At 33.6% G+C, this 17933-nt stretch overlaps 3 protein-coding genes across 3 annotated transcripts; 2 read left to right on the top strand and 1 right to left on the bottom strand.

Moving 5' to 3' along the window:
- Positions 1–840: 840 nt before the first annotated feature.
- PGO_020890 (hypothetical protein) lies at positions 841–9051 on the top strand (the record flags this gene model as incomplete). Its single annotated transcript, XM_028685907.1, has 1 exon — positions 841–9051. One exon carries the CDS (start codon positions 841–843, stop codon positions 9049–9051), a length of 8211 nt encoding a protein of 2736 aa, XP_028541708.1.
- A 1848-nt stretch (positions 9052–10899) lies between these two features.
- Positions 10900–13779, bottom strand: PGO_020880 (hypothetical protein, conserved; the record flags this gene model as incomplete). Its single annotated transcript, XM_028685906.1, has 2 exons — positions 10900–12260; positions 12453–13779. The coding sequence occupies 2 exons, from the start codon at positions 13777–13779 to the stop codon at positions 10900–10902; spliced, it is 2688 nt and encodes an 895-aa protein (XP_028541707.1).
- A 2283-nt stretch (positions 13780–16062) lies between these two features.
- Positions 16063–17613, top strand: PGO_020870 (DNA binding protein; the record flags this gene model as incomplete). Its single annotated transcript, XM_028685905.1, has 1 exon — positions 16063–17613. The coding sequence occupies one exon, from the start codon at positions 16063–16065 to the stop codon at positions 17611–17613; it is 1551 nt and encodes a 516-aa protein (XP_028541706.1).
- Positions 17614–17933: the final 320 nt, after the last annotated feature.

Raw genomic sequence — 17933 nt, 5'->3', positions numbered from 1 at the left:
TAAAACAAATTTTAGCATAAGCTTAACACTGCATTACAATACCCTATGCACTTAAACACTTTTTTGGATCTCAAAACATTTTGATCCCTTTGCATTTTACACACGTCGCATTCATGTATCATAACACGTGTGTACAGGTGAATGTGTCAACGTTTACACATTAAGTGTATGAGGTGTGAATGAAATATATATAAACGTATATATTTATATAAAGGTTGCATATTAACAAATATATATAGGCATACATGCATGTATTTATTTTATCCTGTAGAGTGTGTTTCATTTATGAATACATGTTATCATTTAAATCTTATTAAAATAAGAAAAAAAAAAAAAAAAAAAAAAAAAGAAAAAAGTAATAATTCTTAATTTGCGTGTAATTGTTTGAATTAAAAATAGTTCAACAGCTTGTTTTTTTTTTTTTTTTTTTTTTCCCCCCCATTACAAAACGTGAACGTGTACTTGTGTATATATATGTTTGAACATGGCTTATGAAAGATAATAGGAAATATAACATTTTTTTTTTTTCCGTTCTTGTAAGGAAACAAAGAAAAAAAAAAGTACATACATATATATATATATATATATATAGTACATGTAGGACACTATTCCTTATGTGAAAGTCCCATCTACATCACTAGTTAATACACATACGTGTGAAAGAAAATTAACCACGGTGTAGGATGTGTTGTAAACTTGTTTAATTTATACATGCACATATTTATATAATTTCTCTTGCCTGGAACGTATATAAACATATTTCACGCATATATGCACATTCGCACGTATGTGCATATGCACTTGTATAAATTTCCCTAGACCAAATCAAATTAAAAAACAATGGATTCACCCAAAGAAAAGGAAATTATTAAGAGTTGCGAAGACAAGGAAGAACCTAGTGACCTGTCCAGTACTCTGAATGTAGAAAAAAATACTAAAATAAATAAAGGAAAAAATAATAACAGTGGAAAATACAATTATAAACAGGTAAGAGAAAATCAAACGAATTCAAATGATTATTTAAGTAATAATAATTATCAGTATATATTTAATAATAACAATGAATATCACAACCAAAATAAAATGTATCATAATTATGGTACGAACACTAGGAATCATAAAATCGGATACACCAATGGAAGTAACTCGCATTTATCAAGGGGAAAAAATTATAGAAATAACAACGTGGAATATAGCATCGTTGGTAGTGAAGGTTTTGTTAACGAGATAGTGCATACGCAAGAGAAGAAAAGAAACAAGAGTAATCGATACCAAATCGATATGCCGAACATTTGTAATGGGCCCAAGGGGGAACAAAATGATGCATCTAGTAGTAGAAAGCAAAGCGGAACAAGCAAAATGAACGATGTGTATCAAGTGAACGGAACGAGCAAAATGGACAAAGTGATTGAAGTAAACGGAATGATAGAAAATGGAATCAATGATGAAAGAGTGAATAATAAAGATATTTCCCGAAATGGAAAATATCAAAATTTGACAAGGAGAGCGAATAATCGAATGGGTAAAAATTACTTGTCGAAATTAATGACATCAAGAAACAATATCAATGATTACAATGGAAGAGATGAAACGCTAATAAACGAAAATGAAAACGCTTTTATAAACAAGGGAAGGAGAAAAAACAATAGTAGATACCATAATGCCTATAAAAACAATTCAAATTATTTCTACAATTCTGGGAATAATCAATCTACGAATTATTTTGATACAGGCTGTAATAACTACGGCAATCATTACTCAAGTGGTAGTGCACCCTATCGAAGCGACAACAGTGTCTGTAGTAGCGTCCCTGGTTCTAATGCCTACGGACACACCTATGGATATGGTAATAACTATGAAAATGAGAGCTATAACCTAAGTGGAAATTACATCAATGGGTTATACAATCAGGGAGGTAACTACATCCAGAATGGAAAATACATCCACAGTGGGTTATACAATCACAATGGGAATTACAATCACGGTGGGAATTACAATCACGGTGGGAATTACAATCACGGTGGGAATTACAATCACGGTGGAAATTACAATCACGGTGGAAATTACAAACAGTGGGGTAACCACGCTCGTGCAGCGTCCAGAGACAATATGGATATCGGAAAAAATGTCAACTCTGAGGTAAAAGAAATTGTGAAGGATAACCAGAATGGTCAAGATTCTCTAACCTGCATAATTGAAAATTATACTGTAGAGAAAGAAAATTTAGAGAATGATAGAAGCGACAAGAAGAACAACTCCTTTGCTATTAGCATTTCTAACTATCAGTTGGGAAGTGAGGGAAAGGAGGATTTAGGGCATTCGAGTAATAGCATAAAAAGGAATTGTAATGAAATGGGTGATATGAATGACATTACTAGCACCTTTGAAATGGATCCACAAATATGCATAAATATGAGCATGAGCATGAACATGAGCATGAACATAAACACACAAAAAAATGTGAATCCATACGATGAAAACAGATGTGATAAAGGAGACATTATATTGAGTAAGGAAAAAAATAATAATTCTATTAACGCAAGTAGGAACAGTACCGAGGAAAATAGCATTGAAATGAAATTAGATGATAATGGTAAAAAGTATAGAAGTAGAAATATAGACAGCAACAAGATGAATGAAAATTCTCCTGAAATGGATAATTGTAAATATGACAAATCTGACACTGTAGACATTTTAAGGAAAGAGAAATATAATCATGCAGTGGAATCATGTTATAATTTAAAAAATAATTTTATGAACAACTGTCACTATGATAAAGCAAATAATAGTGTAAAAACCAAAGGTCAAAACGTAAACCATCCCTCATATTCGTTTAACAGCACATGTGCATATAAGAAAAAAGGGTTCAACAAAACTTACCCCTCTGTGTATAGTTCTAATTATGAAATGAATGTAAATAGAAATTTGTGGAGAGGAAAAAACGTCCAATATAATGGAAGTAGCGGCAGGAAAGAACAAAATGGGCCAAATAGACTAAATAGACCAAATGAACAAAATGCAAGGGAGCCATTCCATGGAGACGACACACACAAGGATTATAAAATTAGGGAAAGTGCAAATGAATGTATAAATTCTGGGGTGGAAAATGAACTTGTGATGAACATCAATGCAAATTATACAGAAAATTTGAACAAGACAGAAAAAACGATTTTCTGTAATGATAAAGATAATCTCATAACAAAGGAGTATGGTGTGATGGTAAGTAATGACTTTCAGATAGGGAACAATATTGACAGAAAAAAAAGTGAAGATGTGAATTGTGAAAGGTTTAAGAATCAGGAACAGATGCAAGGGGAAGAGGGAGAACAACAACGTGGAGAATGTTATAAAAATAGAAATTGTGCTAATGAAAAGATAAGTACAGGAGAAGATATTCAAAGGGATAATAACACACCGGGAGTTATATCCATGGATGCACCAGAAACACCACATGTAGTTAGTGAAGAAGGGGAACGATTCGATTACGAATCAGACAAAGAGAATTGCAACCTAGTTGTTAAGGAAATGTCTATACTTGTAGATAATCATAGTGGGGATAGACAGATAAATCTGGTCAATAAAGTGGGGGAGAATCATGTCACAAATGAGGGAAAATCTTTTAATGAGCCCGGAGAATCCAGCGCTGTTGGATTAGGAAAAAATGGAAAATATAGAAAATATGAAAATGTATTTTCACAGAATTCGGGTAAGAGATATGTGGAAAGTGCAAGAGGAAAATCACAATTCCCAAGTATGCATGAATGTTTTTTTGCTTCAAGTAAGAGCAAAACGAGTATGAATCGGAAGGTTGAAAATGTTGGCAATGTTGGCAATGTTGGCAATGTTGACAATGTTGACAATGTTAGAAATGCAGATGAACCAGTTCTGAATTTTTATGTATGCGACTCTATGTGTGGATTTACCAGCAAGGAAACAGAACTTGCAGAAAGTTTTCGTTGTGTAAACGATTCCCCATTTGATGTTAATAAGAAAATAATAACATCTAGAAATGTTCAAGGGGAAAACATGAACTATTACACTGAAGATGCGAATTACAAAGATGATATTATGCAAAATGGATCCAGTAGTAACAATCAGAATCTAAAAGATGACCATAAGGAGGAGTTGGTTTTTACGACAGACAGTACCATGAACTGTTATAGAGCGGAGTTCAAGCATGTTAAGGATAATCAAACGTGGAATAGAAATTTCGTGCACAATGGTTGGGATGGAGGTAATAACGATGCAGATAACGGTGCAGGTAACGGTGGGAATAACAATTTCTCATACGAGGAGAACCACATGTTAGGAGAAGTGAGGAGAAACGTAAATCTAAATGTGGACATTCCGATGAATAATTGGAAAAAAGAATCCATTTTTAAAAGGGAAAAGGAGGGAAAGGGTGTGTCTAAATTTAAAAACATGAACATGATGAAAGAGATTGGGTCAGGTAAAAAGGTGAAAAACGGAGTAAAGGCTACTGAAGAAACATATTTATATGATAATACACTACATCAAGATGAAGAAATAATTTCTGAAAAGGGGGAAAAGATGAATATGAAAAAAAAAAATTTTAATCATGTTAGGTCGAGATCAGAAAATATTCAATGCTGCAAAAATGAAATGTTAAAAAGTTTAGAAATATCTATGATTAAACCTCACATGGATAAATTTAACTATACAGTGAATATCCAGGGGTTTAGAAGCATATTGGAAAGGGCTCTATTTGTTTACAACGATGATATAGGAGAAAGGAACGATTCCAGGATAGACAACAATTTGTATTCAACAAGTGAAGAATCAAATTGTGATGAAAGAAAGAAAATGGATTATGTATTCAATGAACATTCAAAAGATGCAAATTTTGTTGAAGAAAACAATTTTGAGAATATTATACAAGTGGATGAAAAGCAAAAAAACGCGTGTGAACAGAATAGGGAAGAATGTTCCTTGAATAAAAAAATGAATAACACACAAAGGGATGTTCTAAAAAAGAATAATAATGAAAAAAAAATTCCATTTTATAATCCTGATACCTATGTGAGTTATGACAAATATATGAAAACGAAAGGAACATTTATTTGCATTCTTAATGAGAAGCACAATGTGATAGGAAAGAACTGCAACACAGATACGGATGGTATCTATTCAGAACATAAACATATGGATTTTACCAATGCAGAATTAACTACTGACAGAAAAGTCAACGCTGCAATTGTCATGAAAAGGAATAATTACCCAGCTAAAACTACCTATGATTCAATAGCTAGCAAAGGGTGTATGTTGAATGGCATCGGCAGTGCACATGGATTGGGTGGATATGGCAACGATGGAAGAGGCTCTTATAAAAGAAACAACAATTACGATCGGAGTGGTAATTACAATCGGAGTGGCAATTACAATCGGAGTGGCAATTACAATCGGAGCGGCAATTACAATCGGAGCGGCAATTACAATCGGAGCGGCAATTACAATCGGAGCGGCAATTACAATCGGAGCGGCAATTACAATCGGAGCGGCAATTACAATCGGAGCGGCAATTACAATCGGAGCGGCAATTACAATCAGAGTGACAACCACAATCAGAGTGGCAACCACAATCAGAGTGGCAACCACAATCGAGGTGTCACTTCTAGCCAAAATGTGGATCAACAAAACAATGTGCAGGTCGAAGTGACCGCTAGTGAGGGCCTGGGTAATCTTGACCTTCAAGACATTGTACACATGCACAGCAATGAGGAAGACAGAAAAATTTTCAACGACAATTATAGAAAGAATGGAGCAATACAAAATAATTATGGAGAAAGAAATATGATGAAAAGTGAATTTCCATTAAGTCAAATTTCTCACACAGCTACAGGCACTACTACCATGACTGGAACTATAATGACGGTCGACACAGTCTCGTCGAGTTATATTAATTCCAAGTTTCCTATGAACAGTAACAGTGACAGAATGGATAACCATAAAATTGATAACAAAAGTTTCTTTGCTCATTTCCCAGATAAACGTAAAAGAAATGTCAACACGTCAAATTGGGGTTACATGGATGAACCAAATTATGCCATCTCCAAAAATAATCACAACAGAGAGAACAGCACCAATCAGAAAGGAGGTCACATGATCGAATATTCGAATGGGAACCAAAGGAGGAGGAATCTTAACGGAGGTTCAAATTCTGGTTATTCCGATATAGAGCATACTTATAATTTTCCCACGGGACAGGTAGGACATGTCAAAGAAGAAAGAGAGATAAGAAGATTCGCAGATGTGAACGCAATAGATGATAACTCGAATCATGCTGACGTCTTTTCCTTCAGTGAAGGGAAGGACTTCCAAAATTGGGGCAGTAATAACCAGGTGCAAAATCGGGGCAGTAATAACCAGGTGCAAAATCGGGGCAGTAATAACCAGGTGCAAAATCGGGGCAGTAATAACCAGGTGCAAAATCGGGGCAGTAATAACCAGGTGCACAATCGGGGCAGTAATAACCAGTTGCACAATCGGGGCAGTAATAACCAGTTGCACAACCGGGGCAATCATAATCATCTGAACAGTCAGGTCCAGGACACCCAGCGAAGGAACCAAAAGAACGCGAACATTGTCAATTACTGCAATAACCAATTCACGATGAACCTGGTGAATAATAACAAAAAGAATTTTAAAAATTTCATGAAAAAAAATGGGATCATGTCGAGTAGTAGTAGATACAACACTGTGGGGAAGAACAGTGTGAATGACGACTCTTATGAATGTATTGAAGAAGGAAATACTTGCTTATACAACAACGTAGATTCTAATTTTAACAATGGTGTTACAACAACGAGATCGTGTACAGAAGTTACTAGCAGTAATGCTATTATCATTCCTTTTCATAAGGGTGATAATACAAATGGGTATCATTACAAAAATAGTTGTAGTACAACTGTTAAAGATCCATCTGTGAATTCAAATGGAAGAAGAAAAAATAAAAAAGTACAATATACAAATAATTGCACGCAAAATTATGATACCAATTATGTGGCAAATTTTAGTCCTAATTATGATACACATTATTCTCCATCATATGATATGAATTCTTCTTTCCTTATGAATCCTGTTTTATCACAAAAATTGTGCATAAATTCATCAAGTATGCAGAAAAGTACATATGGAAATGGACACCATTACCAACATGTTAATACTGGTCGAGATTCTTCAACTTTCAATGAATATAATAACTTTTCAGAATCACAAGTAGGAAATGAGTACACCAATGGGGAGTGCAAACATCAGTATGTAATAACGAATACAAAAGAACAACCATATAGAAGCACTAACTTTGATGCAAATTTGACGACTGGGAGAATGGACGAGAAAAATGAAACAATTATGACTTACAGTAATCAATTCAATCATGCAAGACAATGGAAGCAAGGGAAGCGGTCGAAAAGATCGAAGCTGTCGAAGCAGACGAAGCAAACGAAGCAAGCGAACGAGGTGAGAGATGCAAAAGGAGCTGACCAATCGAACCGCACAGAATTTAATCATTCCAATGAGCATATGAACCAAATGTATAAGACACGAAAAAACAGGACTGGAATGGATGAATATGGTTGTCGCACAGAAATGAAGGAAGATCGAAATAGAGAAAATGGTGATAATAGCAGAATTGAAAAAGCAGAAAAAAAGGAGGATTTTATTTATAAAAATACAAATAAAAGTTCAGAAAATAATGAGCGAAAAAGTAAATCCAAATGTAGTAGATGGACAGAGGAGGAAGTAATAGAAGAGCATGCGAAAGTAATAGAAGAGCATGTGGAAGTAATAGAGGAGCATGTGGAAGTAAAAAATGCACTTCCAGAAAGACACACACTAATCGAGAAAGAGAAACAAAAGAAAGACAATGATAATATATTCCAGGAGGGACATGATGATGAGGGGGTGGATAAGAAAGAACGACACAAAGAGGGAGGAAAAGCAAAATCAGTAAGTCATTCAGACACATCTAAACAGAAAAAGGATCTGCATCTGCATGTAGATAAGGATAAGGAGGAAAAAGCATTTAAAAAGAAAAATACTCTCCATGATGAATGTGCAAGTAGTGGAAGAGGTGAACTTCTGAGAAATACAGAAAGCCTGTCATATAAAAGTGGGCATGGTGAAACATGCAGGATGGTTGAGGTGGAAAGAAATCCGGAGAAGATGTTTACGATCGAAAAGAATGTAGCAGAAGAAAGTTGTGACAAACTTGAGATAAAAATGAATGAAGAAAATGGTATTACGCAAAATGAAACGGTGCAGAATGGTACTTTCCAAGGGAATGGGGGAAAAAAAGAGAAAAATTATCAGACAGAATTAAATAAGAAAAAGTTTAATCAATTATGGACAAACAAAGGAGAGGTAAAAGAGACCAAGCCTCTTGTTGCACCATATGAACAAATGGCAAAGAGGATGAATGTGGAAGAAAAACGTAGGGATAAGAGAAGCGATAAGAAAAATGAGAACGCATGCAAGAATTATGTTTCACACGATGAAAGATTTGCGTGCAAAGGTAACCATGAGAATCGGAGTGATAGTGTGAATAGAATATGTAAAAGCTCGAAGCATGAATCCATAATGTGTAGCACTGTAGATGGCAATGATATTAAGTTGAATAACACAAAAAAAAAACATGAAAATGGAAAGTTTGATCAAAATATATGTATTTTGAAAAAAAATGGATTTTATGATAATACAAGTAGCGATAAAATGGATAGTGTACAAATCAATCACATTGTGTATCCCCATACATCCAGTATGGCTAATGAAGAAGAACCAGTTTTTAATGAAAATCTCAATGATAATGTTAAAAAGGCTAGCTATGGAAAAAAAAATCTGAATGATGGTAACGGCAGGGTCGAATTAAATGGAGAAAAACGCGAATACAATAACAAGATAAATTATGGAAAGAAAAATAGTAGTAGTAATAATAATAATAATAAAAAAAAAAAAAGTTATGAAAAAAATGGAAATGACACAAGTGGCTGTAACGGGAAAATAAGCAGACCTGCAAAAGGCAATAAAAAGTGATCTCCCCCCCCCGTCATTCACTCTACAAATGAGAAAAAACGAAACAAAAAAAGGAAAAAAAAAAAAAAAAAAAAAAAAAAAAAAAAAAAAAAAAAAAAAAAAAAAAAAAAAAAAAAAAAAAAAAAAAAAAGAAAAAAAAAAAAAAGAAACAAAAGTGTAAGGATAAATATCTGGATTAACACATTGGTCTTTTTCACCATTATGGTGTGCTTTCTCTCCCTGTGAGATGTTCTATTACATATGTGTAAAACATTAAATAAAAAAAAAAAAAAAAGGAAAAAAAAAAAAAATAAAAAAAAAAAAAAAAAAAAAAAAAAAAAAAGTTAAGAAAAAAAGGAAATACACAAGTGGCTGTAACGGGAAAAAAAGCAGACCTGCAAAAGGCAAAAAAAAGTGATCCCCCCCCCCGTCATTCACTCTACAAATGAGAAAAAACGAAACAAAAAAAGGAAAAAAAAAAAAAAAAAAAAAAAAGAAATAAAAACGGCCCATTGAATATATAGGATAATAAGAAGAAAGAAAAGAGCCTATGAAAAATAGTTGTAGGTTATTCTCTCCCCATTCCACACTTAAGAATGAGAGACACAGTAGAGAAAATATGTTTAATTCACCATGCAACCTTAACGAAGATGATTATTTAAAAATGAAGTACATAACAGATGATCATGTAAGGAAAAAAAATGAGGTTAACTGATTTCAACATACATATGACATATGGATTTATGTATAATCTAGAATTTTGATGTAGCTATATGAACTCGTTTTGATATGTGTGTATATGAATAAATAAGTGAACCTTTGAGAATGTACATATCTGTGGAAGATATAAAACGTAATTATATCCTATTAGTAAAAGTTTGGCATGGTTAAGAATTTTTTTTTTTTTTTTTTTTTCTTTACATATATGTTATATCCCTGTCTCAGCATGATTTATTTATAGAAGTACATATGGCACAAATTTCATATCCTTCATTACGCGTTCATTTGTCACAACATTGTATCGTGTGGAAGTGTTATTTTGTTTTGTTTTGTTTTGTTTTATTTTATTTTAATTTATTTTTTTTATTTTATTTTTTTATTATAAATCAAAGAAGAAGAATTAACATATCCCTTCGCCATTCGGCAAGATAAAAAAGACTTTGCTTTCGCCTTGACGCCCTATGGTTGGGAAAACAGAAAATTCCGTATGCACACTTAGGTGTATACATACATATGTATATATACATAGGTATGCATTTCACTGTTGGCAAATTCTAGTGCATCCAATTTTGGTTACTCGAAAGCATGGACCATCGTAAATTATTCAAAATATAAAAAAAAAAAAATTATACGTGTATCAGTTAGATGCGTGAAAAGGTATCCACATGTATACAAACACGCATGAACACATGTGTGCATGGATAAAAGCAGATGTAAGTAACAGGTTTGGTAAATAATTTTTAAAAAAATTGCTGGGGCGGCATAGCCATTTGAATATGAAATAGATGTATGTACGCATGTATGTATGTATGCACATACACGAATTCGCATGTCCCTTTTTTTGAAAATGTACTTGAAGAGATAGAACCAGGAGGATTGAAAAGGATGTTATTAATTTCTGTGTAATGACAAGTCTAACACATGTGGAACACTTTCCTCGCCTCGTCGGACATGATGATAAGGTGAAATGGCAGAAGGTGACATAGTGTCTAAATTTCTTAAGCTTACACACACACACACACACCTCTGGAAAATTAGACAGAGAAAAAAAAAAAAAAAAAAATGAATGCACTCAATCCAGGGCTCCTAATTCGGGTATGTGAGTGCTGGTTCATGCATACATCCATAGGTGGTAAGAATACGTACACCTTAAGTGTTCTTTCGTCTTCTGAAAAAGAGAACATTATTTTGATTTTTCAAATAACCAAAGTGGTTCCATCCCGTGCTCATGGGTATGCGTAGGTAATATTTTACATCTAGCTCATGTAGGAATGGAAATTTTTCATTCGAGAACTCGTCATAACAATCGTTCCTATCCTTAGAATTTGCATTTGCTTTTTGATTGTCAAGAATAGATTTGACCTTTTCCTCAAATAGTCTACTAACTTCAATTGCTCTATACACATAATTTTCATCTTCCGTTTTTATAAGATACACGACAGGTCCTAACTGTGCTGCATATTGAACATTAAATAACTGATGTGATAGAAGAAAACTTTCATTTAGCGAAAAAACAGGTTCTAATATTTTTGAAAAATCTGGTGCATCTAAAATTTGTTCGAAAAAGGATTCCTTTTCTCTCTTTATTTTATTCATGAGGAAGATTAATTTATCCCTCTTTTCAGAGTCAGATAAATATTCATTAAAATTTCTTTCATTAAAGGGTATGTTTCTCTTTGATAAGATTAATCTGTTTTCGATTCTCATCTCATTATCTGTCGGTATGTCATCACTATTGCGTTTATCTTGTTTCTGTTTTTCCTCGCCACATTCTTCTATGCCATTTATTGTTTCATCCTTTTGTTTTCTTTCCTCTACGATTGATTTTCCTCCTTTGTCCATTCTGTTTTTTTTCTCGTCTATTTCTTCTATGCCTTTTTCTTTCTCGTCAATTTCTCCCTCGTCTATTTCTTCCTTTCTCTTTTTCGTTATGTTTGACTCTTCCTTCTCCTTATTCGTCTTATTCTTCTTCTTTTCCTTCTGTTGTTGCGGATGCTGCATCTGCTCTCTGTCATGGTTTTGTAGCCCCTCTGCTTCTTGCTGTTTACTGGATTTGTAATAATACCTTTCAAGTAGCTTCACTTCGGCATGGTAGAATTCATCTGTATCATCAATTTCATCAAAAACACCAACAGATTTTAGATTCATAATTTCAGCTAAATTTGGATAAGGGACATCTAAGTATTTATACTGAGCTCTGCATTTACTCTTGTAAGTTTCATAATCTGCATCATCTATTACATTTTTTGCATGTCTATACAAAAACATTCTATCAATGTAATGATATTTCATTTCCTTGTTTTTTGCATTTTCAATTATTTTATTTAATTTACTTTTGCTAATGTAGTATTCATCATCTGCTTCTAACAGTTCGTCTATAAAATTCAGTTCTCCCTTTCTTTGTATGTTTGAATATATGTCTTTAAAAAATCCTTTGCTGAATAGATACTCTGCGTCGTTCTTCAGGACAGAATCGTCTTCTTCCTCTGGGTTCAGCGGTTCGATTTTATCTGGAAATTCAGGTGTGCACATGTATATATCGATGTGGTGCCGATGCAGTACCGATGCAGTACCGATGCACGTGCATACTTCTTCACACGGGTAAACGTGCGAAAGGGCTCTCTCAAAATGAGAAAAATAATGGACACGTCCCTCACTCTCCAAACATACGCATCCAAGTGATCTCAGTCTAGCAAACATACCTTTACGCTTTATATCGCCATTCTCAAATTCTTCTGAATTTTTTAAAAAACATGTGTGAAAAAGAGGATTGACAGAATCCTTTTCTGAAAGGGATTCATTCATGTCTGTATTGTGTGATTCTTCCAAACCTGGAGTGTTATAATCACACAGGAGTGATTGGTTTTTATGAGAATATGCATTTAACTTATTTGTAACAACACTACTGTAATAAGGTCCATTTAATGGCTTACATCTAATGGCATCACTATGTCTACGCGTACTGCCTTTTTGATTTTTATCTTCCTCTTTAAATTTTTTATTGAAAAAATACGAGTCGGAATAATTGTGCTTTTCATATTCCTTCGAAAACTGAGTGCTGTGTCTTCTTTTAAGAGGATGGCTACTGATTTCTTTTTTTGATTCATAATCATTTTTTCCTGTGTGATGAATAGAAGATGGGTCGTAATAACGAGGTCCGTGGTGATCTTTGTAATACAATGCGTGATGCTGATGGTGGTCGTGGTGTGTCGTCTCTTCATCTATCGTGCTGCTGTTCGATTTATGCATGTATGTATTTTTTAACATATCCGACTCGAGATGCGTACGTAGTGCACCTGATGCTGTATTTCCGGCTTGAGCAATACCTGCTGTGTACATTTTATTATCCAATTCACGTTCTAAATTGAAGCTTGAAATTGTTGACTCAGAATTTACATATAATGGAAGTGTATCTCTGAAAGCATTTTTTCCTTCTTCATTTTTCTTCAAGCAGGATGATTCCTTTTTTTTTCCATCTCCATTATAATTTTCGCTTTGCATTGTGTTACTCATGATATATGTTTCATTGAGGTTTTGATGTTGGTTATGCAATTGGTTCGCTTCGACTAACTCGTCAAGGGTGTCTGTACCTTGAGGTTTGTTAAGATAATACGTCTTATGCATATTTAAATAATTTTTTTCATCATGTTCATAAATTTCGGATCTTTTTTTTTTAATAGTTTTATTTACAATCGATCTTAAAGCAACGCTCTTTTTAATGGTTTCATCTACACTGTTTCGAAGTTGCGTTCTACTTTTAAGTGGTGTAAATTTTTTATGCTTATAGGATAAAGCATATGGAGAAGAATATTTCCTTCGCTTTGTAAATGCATTATTAAAATTATAATTTAAATAATCTATATGATTCCTCTGATATGTGTTATTTTCACTTCCATGTGCAATAGTGCACCTTCTTTTTTTGAACACGGGTTTGCATTCATCATTGCCTTTGCTTGGGGCGCTATATCTTGCATTTATGATTTTATGAATACTAAGATTCATGTTATGTGAGATCCTCTCGAAGGACATCTTGCTTGGGGTCTCCTTCTAGTGTTCTTTCTTTTTTTTTTGGGACTTTGACGGGCTATCGTCACCTGGAAGTTTTACCACCTCGCAGTTTTACCACTTTGATGTTTTGTTTCTTCTGATGCGTGGCCTCACTAAGCACGTCCTTGATGGGAAATCACGTCTGTACGTGCACACGCACACAAAATGGAAGAGATTCAATGAAAAAATCCAATAACATAACTGTACCTTTTGTTTGTTCTCTTCTTCAATTGCTCGGCTTGAGTCGCTATGACAACAGGTACCACTTAAACTGTTTAATTTGGTCGTTCCAGTTCTATTCCTTTCGAGATTTCCTTCTTGTGTGTTCACCAAGGTGGACAAGTGCAGTGGAGAAAAGATGATTTTACAAAAACTGAATTGGTAAGAGTGTCACAGTTACAGTGGAAAAGTTAAAAATGCTTTTGATGGAAAAATAACCCGATAGGGAATTTCTGAAACATTGTTGTTTGTCACGCGGGACGGGATGCACCTACACCTGCATGTGCAACTTACGTTGGTAGGGATAAAAACACAGTTCAATATATACGTGGGTGCTACATGTAAGCACCTGTAAGCACACATAAGCATGCATACACATGTATGCACTTACGATATTGTTACACCTTGGAAGGTGAGAATCGTTGGAAGAGTAAATCAAAACATGCAAATGAATGGAAGCAAAAAAGTGTGTGTGTGTGGGTGTGGTGGTGGGGGAGGATAACTCAACTTATTCACAAATAAATATACGCATACTTAAATATACACATGATTGAACATTACAAAAACTCTTCACATGTGTTCTTAAAATTCCAAATGGAAAAGAAACAAAAGGAAACTAAATACACAAATGAAAGCAAGAGGCTCAAAAAACTGGTCCAGCAGAGGATGGGGGGGAAAAAAAAAAAAAAAAAATAAATATATAATATAAAAATAATATAAATATATAATATAAAAATAATATAAAAATAATATAAATATATAATATAAAAATAAAATAAAAAAAAAATAAGAAAGTATGAACAAATAACATATCTTCTGTAAAAGTACTGAACAAATGCAATATAAAAAATACTTCGCAAAAATAACACGAACGCATGGACAAATGGACTCACATGCGGACAAGCAAATGATTGAAATACGAGATTACATATTGCTAATATATAACCGCCAAAAGATAAAATAAAAAAAAAAAAAAAAAAAAAAAAAGCATATTCAATTTTATGCATACATTCATTCAGTCGTGTGTATAATTTCTGGTGCATGCACTGGGCATTTTGGGCGCCCCTTCTGTGCCTCTCTTTCGGTTTGTAACTGAACACAGGAATAAGTTGCATTGCTTGGTTTGGAGTCGATTGAGAAAATTGTTACTACTTATTGAACCTGAATCAAAGGCGAAAAGCATAATACTATAAGATATCGTGACATACACACACACACACATACATAAATACATAGAAGGGCACTCTTTTTCTTTCGTTCTCATACCTTTTCATTCCTATTGGCATACCTAATTTCTTAGAAAAGTACAAGAATCTCCCTTTTTTTACGTTGTGTAATAAGCAGATGAGCTTGTCGCGTGGAGGGCGATCGTCATACTGAATCAGCGAAGTCGATCTGTTTTTTTTTTTTTTTTTTTTTTTTTTTTTTTTTTTTTTTTTATATATTTTGGGGTATGCGAGAAAAAAAAATTAAGAACAAAACAGGGTGAAGAGAACTTGCTCAAACATGTGTTAAATGTAAACGCATCGAGCAGAAAGTGTTTATTCTTTTTAATTTTTGCTTTAATTTCTTCAGTTCTGCTTTAATATATCTTCCGTAGGATTTCATGAATCCTTGAACATATATTAAATTCACCACGCTGGAGTGCGGGCTTTCGTTCCCGTGGGAAAGGGTTTTTGTTTTTGCAAGAAGGAGCATATTTGAGGCTAGCATTTCTTTTTTCTTAAATGCATGTGCATAAACATATGTATATATATACGTATGCATGTATGCATGTATGTGTTATTTTTTCCATTTGACGCCCTTCTCTACGCGGTTGCATTGGCATTCTCTCGCGACATGATAAACAAGCATACACATACAGGTGCACGCCCTGTCCCCACCTGCAGGTTTGAAAAAATCAACCATTTTGACATACGTGTAGCAGTATGACAAGCATTTTCATCTTTCAGACGTTCCACATACTCTCTCTACTTTTCTCTCCACTTGGTTGTATGATTCTTTTGTGATCCACACATATAGTACGCACATTCAGAATGCATAAGGATGCAACAAATTTTTAAAAACCTATGTGCAAGGTTCTCGACAATACATACGTACCATGGAGATGCTTTCCATTTAAGTCCTCTAAAATTTGGTGGTATTGTTATATATGTACATGATGAGAATATTTGTAAGTATGAAAAGAGTATAATTCAATACTTGAAAAATGACATAATTGGTTTTGATACTGAATTTGTTTTGGATGTAAATGAAAGATGCATTGATCATTTCGAACGTTGGAATGTTTTTACTAATATCAAACCCTTCAGTGTTACAAGTGATGTAAATAACACCAGCAATGTAAGAGGTAACCAACGTTGGATAAAGAAGTTTACTCAAGGAACATACCAAATGGAAGGAACAGATACAAATATTGCAAAGATTGATTCTACATCAGGAGAAGAAGGAGGCACTATTTTAAAAAAGGTAGAGAAAAATGGTATGCATAGAAATAATAATAGCTCAAGTGTAAACATTGGTACCTTGGGGAAGATTGAATTAGGATCGAATAAAACTTTATGCCTTATCCAATTGAGCACTAAAGATCTATGTTTTGTGTTTAATATTAACAGATTGAAAGGGAGAATTCCGTTGTGTGTAAAGGAAATTTTGGAAAATGAAAAAATAACGAAAGTGTGTCATGATGTTCGAAATGATAAAGATATGTTCCTTTCACAACATATTGAAATGAGAAATGTTTTTGATTTATATGAATATTGCATGCAAAATTATTTATATCCACCATCATTACAATTCTTAGTTAAAGTATACATGAAAAAACATTTACAAAAACATTTTCGATTATCAAACTGGTTGAATGATAACCTGAACGAAGATCAAATTCTTTATGCTGCTATTGATGCATATGCATCGAGAGAAGTCTACATGATTTTAAAGGAACAGGATAAGGCCACCCAATCATGCATCCTGAATGTTACACGAGTTGCAAATTCAACAACTTATGATAATCTCCTCCCTCAAGGGAAAGAATTTTGTGTTGCCAAGAAGAAGCAACATGACATAGGACTTTCTCATATGAGCCACCACGTGATGCATCCACTTTCCGCTTATCAGAGAAGAAAAAATCAAAGTGAAAGTAAAAAAAGTGATCAACAATCTTCTCAAAAGAGGGAAAATTCACCGAATGTTTTTATAAACGAGGAACAGGAGAGGTGTAATATTCAAATCAGGCATGAGAAAAAAAAACAACTTGTTCTGGAGACTCCAACTTTTGTGACAAATAATATTCAGCAAAATGATAATTTATGGAAAGCACACACCAAAGAAACAGAAAAAAATACGTATGAATACTTTAAAAAAAATCAATTAAACATAATTAATGATTTAAAAAATCAAATTAATGTCAAATGTGCTAAAATGTGTATCATATCATTTACAGAAGAAATGGTATTTTCAAATAATGTCTATAAAAATCGTATGTATTTAAAGAATGTGGAAAATGACGAATGTCTAATTATGCTCCATTCGCAAAACTACGACGAAGAAGTTAAGTGCTGTCATAAAATATTGAGTTATATAGACAGCCTATCGTAGTAACTTTTTTTGTCTACCATCATTCGTCCCTTTTCTATGTTTGCGGGTGTGCATTTCCTATGGTAGCACCAACCAGGTGGTCACATGGGTGGTGTACAGGTATCCATGGATACATACCTAGATACTCACATATGCATGTACGTACATAATTTTCTGCTTGTATGTGTGCGTTTTTTTTTTTTTTTTTTTTTCTTCTTTTGCATGAACAGTCATAGCGAGGCATATATCTTGCCATTTTGCCAACGTAATATTGTAACTAGCTATTTTGATTTTTTTTTTTTTTTTTTTTTTTTTTTTAAATGTGAATCTTCTACTTAGAA

Source organism: Plasmodium gonderi (assembly GCF_002157705.1).
Source record: "Plasmodium gonderi DNA, contig: Chr02, whole genome shotgun sequence".
NCBI lineage: Eukaryota > Apicomplexa > Aconoidasida > Haemosporida > Plasmodiidae > Plasmodium > Plasmodium gonderi.
Note: the sequence above shows the minus strand (reverse complement) of the source record. Positions and strands in the feature narration are given on the sequence as shown.